The sequence below is a fragment of the Mandrillus leucophaeus genome, unplaced genomic scaffold (assembly GCF_000951045.1).
Source record: "Mandrillus leucophaeus isolate KB7577 unplaced genomic scaffold, Mleu.le_1.0 Scaffold1, whole genome shotgun sequence".
Lineage (NCBI taxonomy): Eukaryota > Metazoa > Chordata > Mammalia > Primates > Cercopithecidae > Mandrillus > Mandrillus leucophaeus.
In genome coordinates, this window is record NW_012098097.1 from 14,902,641 (window position 1) to 14,911,127 (window position 8,487).

At 62.2% G+C, this 8,487-nt stretch overlaps 1 protein-coding gene across 1 annotated transcript in view; it reads left to right on the forward strand.

The window, feature by feature from the left end:
- The window catches only part of LOC105530274 (brain-specific angiogenesis inhibitor 1-associated protein 2-like), a 55,768-nt gene extending 54,814 nt beyond the window's left edge, over positions 1-954 (forward strand). The window contains exons 6-7 of the mRNA XM_011967774.1: positions 238-340; positions 821-954. Coding sequence (XP_011823164.1) covers positions 238-340; positions 821-954 — 237 coding nt within the window. The remainder of the gene's footprint in view (positions 1-237; positions 341-820) is intronic.
- Positions 955-8,487: the final 7,533 nt, after the last annotated feature.

Below are 8,487 nucleotides of genomic sequence, written 5' to 3' on the forward strand. Positions count from 1 at the left end.
CCCAGTCTGTTCCCCTGAGGAGTCGGGCCCCAGTCTGTTCCTCTGAGGAGTCGGGTCCCAGTCTGTTCCTCTGGGGAGTCGGGCCCCAGTCTGTTCCTCTGGGGAGTCGGGCCCCAGTCTGTTCCTCTGGGGAGTCGGGCCCCAGTCTGTTCCTCTGGGGAGTCGGGTCCCAGTCTGTTCCTCTAAGGAGTCGGGTCCCAGTCTGTTCTTCTAAGCGGCTGTGGCCGCCGCCCACAGGGCTGGCCGCTCAAGGGCAGGTGGTACTTCAGGTTCCTCGAGGGAGCGGCCTCGGTGTTGTTTCTCTCACCGTCCCGCCAGTGTCACCGGTGCTGCATGCTGAGTGGGCTAGGACTTAAGATGGCCTCGCCGATGACAGGCACGGCCTGATGTGTGTACACCGGAACCTGGATGGTGCCTGGCACAGGCCAGACCCAGAAACCCCTCGCCCACTTGCTGGGGTCATCGTGATACAGATGAGAAGGACACACAAAACAAGATGCCCAGTCGTTTGTAAAAGAAACAACAGGAAAACCCCTGGCCAGTCACCCAGGTAGAAGCTTCTGGGCTGCACCCTGGGGCGGGCAGGGTGTGGCTGTGGGTGAAGCCCAGGCCTCCAGGCCACTCCCTTCCTGCTGGCAGTCAGGTTTTCAAGCCTTGGCAAGCCCCGCACACACCTGCCCGTGTGCGTGTGTCTGCGTGTGTGTGTGCCACCATCTCCTTGATGCCAGATGTGGGTGTCCATGAATGGCTGTGGCCTCACCCTGGGACTGGAGGCCGGTGCCTGCTCAGAGCCTGTGCCCCGCTCACTCCTTGACTGCAGGGAAGCCAGGCAGGTCTGCCCATACCCTGCAGGCCAAGCTGGAAGATTTCCAGTGTGGGGTGGCCTGGTGGAGCAGGATTGGCCCCAAAGGAGAGGACGGGACTGGGCCAGGGGCAGATGAGAAGAAGAAGTGAGAGTCTGTGGAAACAGCCATATGGGGGTCCCTCGGGTGCCCACTGCTGTCTGCAGCCTCCCACTCCGGCACGCTTGGTGCACAGTTGAAGGGACGCGACTCAGGCCGTTCTCTAGGCGCCCTCCCCTCTCCAGCCACCTCTTCCTGTGTCCCCAGCCTTTGTTTCGATCCTGTTTTTCACTCCAGGTAAGCTGTGATGGGTCTTGTGATCCTTTCTGTTTTACACTCTGGGCAGGCTGCAGTGTTGGGTCTCTCCATGATGGGCCCATCCTGGAGGCCTTAGTATTCCTGCCTGAGGCTGCCGCAGCGAGCCTTCCTCCAGCTGTTTCTGCGCACAGATCCCGAGCAGTGGGAATAGGGAGTTGAGGAGGAGAAATAGGTATTTGTTGGTAGAGCCTATGTCTATTTTTCTTTTTCCTCCCACCTTGGAGCATTTTGCAACTTTGCTTTCTGAAGACTTAAGCAGCGGACGGCTCCCCCTCGGCCTGGAGGGCCGTAGCTTCCTCCCGGCAGGCCAGGGCAGTGCAGGTGTGAGCCACCCCTGAGCACCCAGGCTGGGTGTGAGCGCGTGTCTTAGAGGGAACTTTCCTGGGAACGTCCCCGGCTTGGGGTTCTGGAGATGGGGATACTGAGGCCAGCCCACTGAGGGCTCAGCTGCCTGCTAGGGTCCAGGGACCTGAGCTCTCCTCTCCCCTTGAGGCACTGTGGGTTTTTGCTAACGGCCTTATTAAGATATAATTCACGTCACCAGCAGTTCACCATTTCGCGGGCACAGCCCAGTGGTTGAGTGTTTGCAGCTGTGCGTCCATTGCTCAGTCCATTTTAGAGCACTTTCCAGTCAGCAGTCACCCCTGTGCCCCTGGCTCCACCAGTCAGCAGCCTGCCATCGGCCTCCGTAGACTCGCCTGTTCTGGAATCCCACAGCGTCCGACCTTTGGTGCCTGGTGGCTCACGTGGCGCGGAGGGTTCTCAAGGCTGATCGTGCAGTAGCCTGCGCCAGTCTCCTCCCCTCTTACTGGGGGCCAGCGTTTCTTCCTTTTCGTGGCTCAATTGTGTTCCATCGTATGGGTACTGGAGGCTCCGCCCTGCTCAGGATGAGGGCCCTCTCCCTGGCACAGCCGGTATTGTCCTGTGCCTGGGCTCACTGGCTGCCGGAGATCTTGGCAGGGTAGCATAGGGCTGGGCAGAGGCAGAGGCTAGGGGCTCTTGGAGCCACCCCCCTCCCTCCTGCAGTCTGGAGCCAGAGGCCTGAGGCCCCCACGCAGTCATCCTGGCCCTGCCTCACCAGCTCCCTGGTTTCCAGGTGCCCTGCCTCCCTCTGCCAGGCCTCTCCCTTGAGGAGGGCCCTGACCACACACCCGGCCTCCGCCTGCCCTCCACGCTGCTCTGCCGTGGGCCCCGGGTGGTGGGATTTACTCTGGAGGCTGTGTGTGCACAGCCAGCTCCTCAGCCCATCCCACACGGGGCGTTTGGACGACCTTCTTGCTGATGGTCGGTCCGTTTGTTTGCTGCGTGTCCTGGCACTTGGGGTCTGTTAGGGACCATGGTGGTGCCTCAGGGGCCCTGGAGGCAGGTCCCATCTGTTCGTCCCATGGGGGCTGCGAGCCACCTCCAGTGCCTCAGCGGACCCTGCATTGACTGGCCCGAGGGTCCCCTGATTTGCAGCCACAGGGGGCTGGACCTTGCGGTGACTCAAGGGGCCTTGGCCCTGCTTCAGTGCTGTGGTCCCCGGTCTGGGCAAGGGGCTGCCAGTGGGTGCCCCAGGTGCTGTGAAACATTTGATAACAGAACTAAGGTGGCAGGTGGCGGGGCTTACCCTGGGGCCCCTTGAGTGCCCTTCCATGGTATGTCAGGTGACCCACTTTTGGGAGTAAGCCATGGCGCCTGTTCCTCAGGTGGGGGACACCTGATGGCTGCTACAGTCGTCACGAAGCCCCCCCTCATCCGCAGGAGGGCAGGGGAGGGGGAGGGGGTCGTGGCCCTCCAGGCTGTCTGTGTCCTGATGGGCCAGAACCAGGAGCCCGGCAGGGTTCTGAATGAGGGCAGCGTTCCTGTCTGTGGCTGTGAGTTGCCAAGGCAAATGGTCCCCGCAGCACCTGTGAGTGGGTCTGGGCGAGGGCCATGTGGGCGGGGAGGGCAGGCAGGGCTCCGAAGCGTGTGGTGGGTGGAGGCTGCAGTGGGTGTGAGGTAAGGTGGCCCAGCAGCTCCCCTGGAAAGGCTTCTGCCACCCAGTGCAGAGACGCTTGGTGAGCCTCGTCTTCCTGGCCTCCCAGGGCACCTCCTGGGAGATGTACGAAGCTGGCCTTTCTTCCCAGGTCCCAGGGGCCCTGCTGTGGCTCCCCAGCCCTGGCTGAGTGACCTCCTTTCTCCAGAACTTGCAGCTGCTCTTCTCCACTCACCAGAGGACCTGTGGGTGGCCCCAGGCTGGCCTGTCCCCACCCGGGCACAGCCTCAAGGCCCTGGTGTCAGGCTTAGGCTTGGATCTGGCTCTGTCCCTTAACGGGTCACGTGGCCACAGCAAGCACCAAAGCTTCTCTGAGCCTCAGTTTCCCTGTTTGTGAGGGGGAATGTCCTGCCTTTCTCCGTCTTCTGAGCACTGACAGGAAGGGCTGTGGACCTAGGACAAGCTGGTGTCGACCTTCTCACGGTGCCTGCGTAGGGAGCTTTCCTGGACCGACCTCTGCCTCTGTTCCTACCCATCCACCTGACCTTCCTCTGTTAATGGGAGACGGGGCTGCAACTCTTAACCACACAGGTGTTTTATTTTTGTGATTTTTCCTCAGTCACCGAGTTCCTTTGGGAAGGGCTAGGTCTCGTATTTCTTCTGCATCCCACTTGGTGCCACGCACAAACGGGTCATGCAGCAGATAGCTAGTAAGTGCTAAGTGGTTTCAAAACAACGTTTTGGGGTGGGAAGCAGAGGGAGCCACGGCCCAGTGTGCTTTCTGCTCCCTAGTGGCCTGGAAGCCCAGGAGGCCAGGCTGGGAGCCGTCAGCATGCCCGGCCCCACATCTGAGTTTGAGGGGGTGGGGCACTTGGTATGTGACTGTGCACACCCCCCACTGAGGTGCAGGGAGGCTGCTGCCACCATCCTGGGGTGAGTCCTGGGGTGAGTGCCAGGCTGCCTGGCTGGGATGTGCTGCCGGCCCCACTGGGGTGTCTACTTTAGAGTGTAGCTGCTGGGGGCCCAGCCGTTGCACGTCCTCTCCACTTCTGAAGAGCTGGGGAGCTGGGCTGGCTGGCCCCACCCACTTGTGCAGCCCTGCCCCTCCAGTGCCCTCCACGCTGCCCTCACTTGTGTGGACCCACCACTTGGAGCAGGAAGCCCTGCCCCTCCAGTGAGCCCTACCCCCCTTATGTGGCCCCACCCCCAAACACAGGCCTCCTAGCTGGGCCTCACTCCTGGCCTGCCTGTCAAGAGCTACTGTCCTGGGGCCTAGAATGTCAGCAAAGTCCTGGTGGTCACAGGGAAAGGGCCTGTTGGAAGCACTCTTGGGGGAGAAGCAGAGGCCTCTTCACTACTGGCCTCTCCATTCCTAAAGCGGTTGGTTGCTTTCCAGCTGTTCTACAGAGCAGCCCAGTAGCTGCAGCCCACGCTGGGGGCAGCCCAGGGGTGTCTACCCAGAGAGTACGGCTCATGGTGCTGCCCTGGAGATCCCTGCCTTGGTCCCTGGGCCTGCCTGCACCCAGCTCTTCTAGCTGCCTCCAGTGTGTGCCCTGTGGGGTCACTGGCAACCGTAGCAGTTGTCCCCAGTCCTGAAGACCGTGGGAGAGGCAGATGTGCCCACGCCGCTGGGGTGCGGGGCAGGAGTCTGGCCCATTCGGGCCCCTGGGGCTGCCTTCTTGAGCAGACGGGGGGGCAGCTGGGCTGCTGGAAATGGAAGTGACGCCGTGTAAGGGTGGCCTGAAGCCAGCGTCCAGCCAGGGGCGTGTGTAGCAGAGCAGAGGCCTCCTCGCGGTTCCCAAGCTGTCCCTGCCGTAGAGGCCTTTCCCTTGGAGACTCTAGTGCCCCTGGGGAGCCCTGCATGTCTGTCACCTGGCAGTCTAGAGCTGGCTGGGGCCTGGCCGGTGGTGCAGCCGAGTGGGCAGTGCGTGCAGGTGGAGGCTGTTTAGGGAGCTCCGCGGGCTGGACGGGTGCCCCCGTCCATGGGGGTCCCACACCTCAGCTGCCGCTGATGAAGGGGGAGGTGGTGCTGGTGCCTGACTCTGGTCTTTGTGGGTGCAGCATGCTGTGTCGTTGTCAGATGTGGGTTCCCTCAGCGACCCAAGGGCTGGGTGTCTCGAAGTGATTGCTGGGGTCCCCGGTGGGCTCAGAAACCTGTCGCCAGCTGCACCCCACCTGAGCTGCGTGTGCGGAGCGCTGGGCTCCTGGGAGCTGTGAGGCTGCCGGGCTGCAAGGCTGGGCCCGTGGCACGTGTGAGGGGCAGCTTCATGCTCCAGAGTGCCCATGAGGCCGAGGCCCCCGATGCACACTGCCCTCTCCCACTGCCAGGCTCATCATGAGGCAGTGGCTGGGCCTGCCGCCTGAGCTGAACCAGGGACACACCACACCAGGCCCTGGGGGCAGAGGTGGGGCTGCAGGGGAGGGGTGGGCAGGAGGTCAGCCAGGCCCTGCCCCAGAGAGGCAGGTAGAGTGGGTTTCTCTGTCTGCCTGCCAGGGTGCCCTCGAGTGGGGCTGGGCCGGGGAGCCTCGCGTGTTCAAGAACTGCGTGTAATTGAGATGGTGCTTTGGGATTTCCATGAAAAGAAGTAATTGCAGTTATAGGTCAGGGCACCGGAGTCAGGAAGCATTTGGGGCGTCTGTTAACTAGGACAGGAGAGCTTATGTAAGGGGGTATGTACAGCCTGCTGGGCCAGCGGTGCCTTCACTCACCGGTACTGTGGTCATTGCCACGTTTGCTGGACCAGGTGCTGATAGATGTGCCCATCCGTGTGGAGGGGACGGTCTCCATAGCACATAGGACACGGTGGACACGCTGGGGCCGAGGACACCTCTGTGATTTATCAGTGCGTCTGCGGGGCGGGGTCACAGCTTGGTCCAGCTCCTCCTCCTCAGAACAGAGGGGTGTGGCCATCTCCACAGGGCCCGGAATGGGGCCCAGAGCAGAGCCCAGCCTGTGCCCACCCCTCAGGGGCATGGAGCAGGGCACGGGGGACATGTCCACATGCCCCATCCTGCAGCTGGAGCTCAGGGTGGGAGGGGAGTGGCCCACCTACTCCCTGGGCTGGGCTGTGGGCACAAGGACCTGAGTGTGGGGAGGAGAGCCCCCGCCCACTGGATGCAACTTGTCCTTCCTGAGCCGTGTGCACTGAGGGTGGGGCAGACCCAAGTAGTGTTGGGGCCTCAAAAGTCGGTGCTTGTGCTGGGAGTGGTGTGGGGCAGGCCGGGCCCCTGCTCAGAATTGCGCTGGGCGTGGGCTCGACCCGCTGGCCCTGGGATGGCCCTGGGATGACCCTGCTCAGCCAGCTCTGGAGGCTTCTCAGCAGCCTGAAGCTCCTGCCCACTCACCGCCTCCTGGGACTTTTCTGGGCAGAGATGCCCGGGGCTACAAGGAGAGCCAGGGTTTCTGCTGGGTCACCTTCCCCTGTTCCCTTTCTGAGATGATGGGGGAGAAGGCAGGTGAGACAGGTGCAGCCCTCGCTGGCCAGTCGTGAGTGAGGAGGGAGAGATGGCCCTGTGTTCTTGGGGATGCTGCCTCCCAGAGACCATGGGGGCTCCAGAGCACCCGCAGGATCATCCTGAGGGTCCTGGGAAGCGGCACTGGCGCTCTGCTCGCTGTAATGCAGGGGGCCAGTGGGGGGCATTGGTGCCCCCAGGATCCTCCTCCGGTGCCCCGTCTCTGGGTGTGCCAGGCCGTAGCCCGGATTGAGGTCTGAGAAAGGGGAGAGATGCGTGCTATTTAAAGGGGTGTGTAATTAACACAGCAGAGACAAAGCACCCTCGTTCAGATCTTCAGAGACGATAATAGCAGGGCCAGCGATCGCCAGCGTGGAGTCTGGCGATGTGCAGGGGGGTGAAGCCCGCCCTCGTTTTAGCAAAGCTCTTCAGAGCTAAAGGCTGTTTGTGGCCAGGCCCCCCGTGAGGGCAGCCGTGTAGCCGTGTTTCTCTGGAGTAACATCACTGAGGGGTCTTACCAGGAAAAGCGGGCGTGAGGAGCCAGCAGCCATGGAGCCCTCTCAGGGCTTCTACACCCGCAGCTGACGCGGAGACCCTCAGTGTCCCCGGGGCCAGGGCAGCCAGGGGTCGAGCAGTCTGCTTCCCCAAGCCTCAGGGCTGGGCCACTCGGGCATCTTAGCCCCCACTTCTCCTGCATCTTGCCACCCTTTGCTGGGTCTTGGGGACAGCTTGGTCTGTGGTCCTCCAGCCCGTTTGTGTGTCCAGCCGACCCGTGTGGACAGCAGCAGCCTGCTCTCTCCTGTGCCCATGGGCATGTGCTCACCAGACTGTCCATCCCAATAGCAAGCTATGGGTCTGTTGGGACCTGTTGTTCCTGGGCACCCTTTGCCAATCTGCTGAAAGCTCTGGGCCTTTTTCCCAGGAAAATGGGGACCCTCAGGGCTCATGGATCCCTGATCCTGTCAAAGAGCTCCCTTCCTGAGGATCTTCCTGTAATGCCTTCCCCGGGGAGTGGAATAACCAGCTTTTCCACCTGCCACCAGGGCCGGAGGGTGCGGCTCACCCTCTGCTCAGCCCAGCCCAGGCCTTGCTCAGAGCACATGTGTTCAACGTGAGATTTGAGGGCCCTCCCGTCTCCTGAACCACCTGCCATGGCTGCCCTCCCTCCTCTGTCTGGGTACTGTGCCTGTCAGCCCGGGAGGCCTGGTCAGCGGGTTTTGAAGCAGCCACTGGCTGCAGCCAGCAGGTGGCCAGTGACCACGTGCTACTTGAGGCAGCTGATTCTCACCCCACACACCACAGCTGACCGGTCTGCAGCCGCATCCTTTCGAGTAAGTGTTGCCCATGGTGACAGCTGAAGGCCAAGAATTACGTTCTCATTCATACGCTACAGGGGACCTGGGGGGCCGCATGCGATTTTTAAGGAACGTGGGAAAGCTGCAGCAGCCGTGGCGGGTGAGGTAAACTAAAGCCGCCTTGGTTTTTTCCGGAACGCCCCTCCCCCACTCTGAGTCACCGCATGCTGTGGAGAGAAGAGATGTGTTCTGATCACTTTTGTCTTCTCTGATCACGGGGCCGTTCAGCCCAGGGTGACTAAGTGGGAGCGTTCTGTGGGTCTTAAATGCTTTCAGCTGGGTGTTTCCATAGTGCTGTCGCCATGGCACCCAGCTAAGCACGCAGCCGGTGGCTCAGCGGCGGGCGGGGGCTGAAGGGGGCCGGCCACTGGGACCGCCTGTCCATGGGGCAGGCTCAGGGCCGTTGTAAATGGCCGGCTGCCAGGTTGGAGGTGCAGACCAGGCCGTGCTCTGTCCTCTGCACTTTCCACCCAGCTCGGACGTGCCGCATGCAGGGCATCCCTGTCCAGCAGCAGGTCAGAATTGGTCGGGCCCTGCAGCGCTAACCGCCACCTCCCCTCCT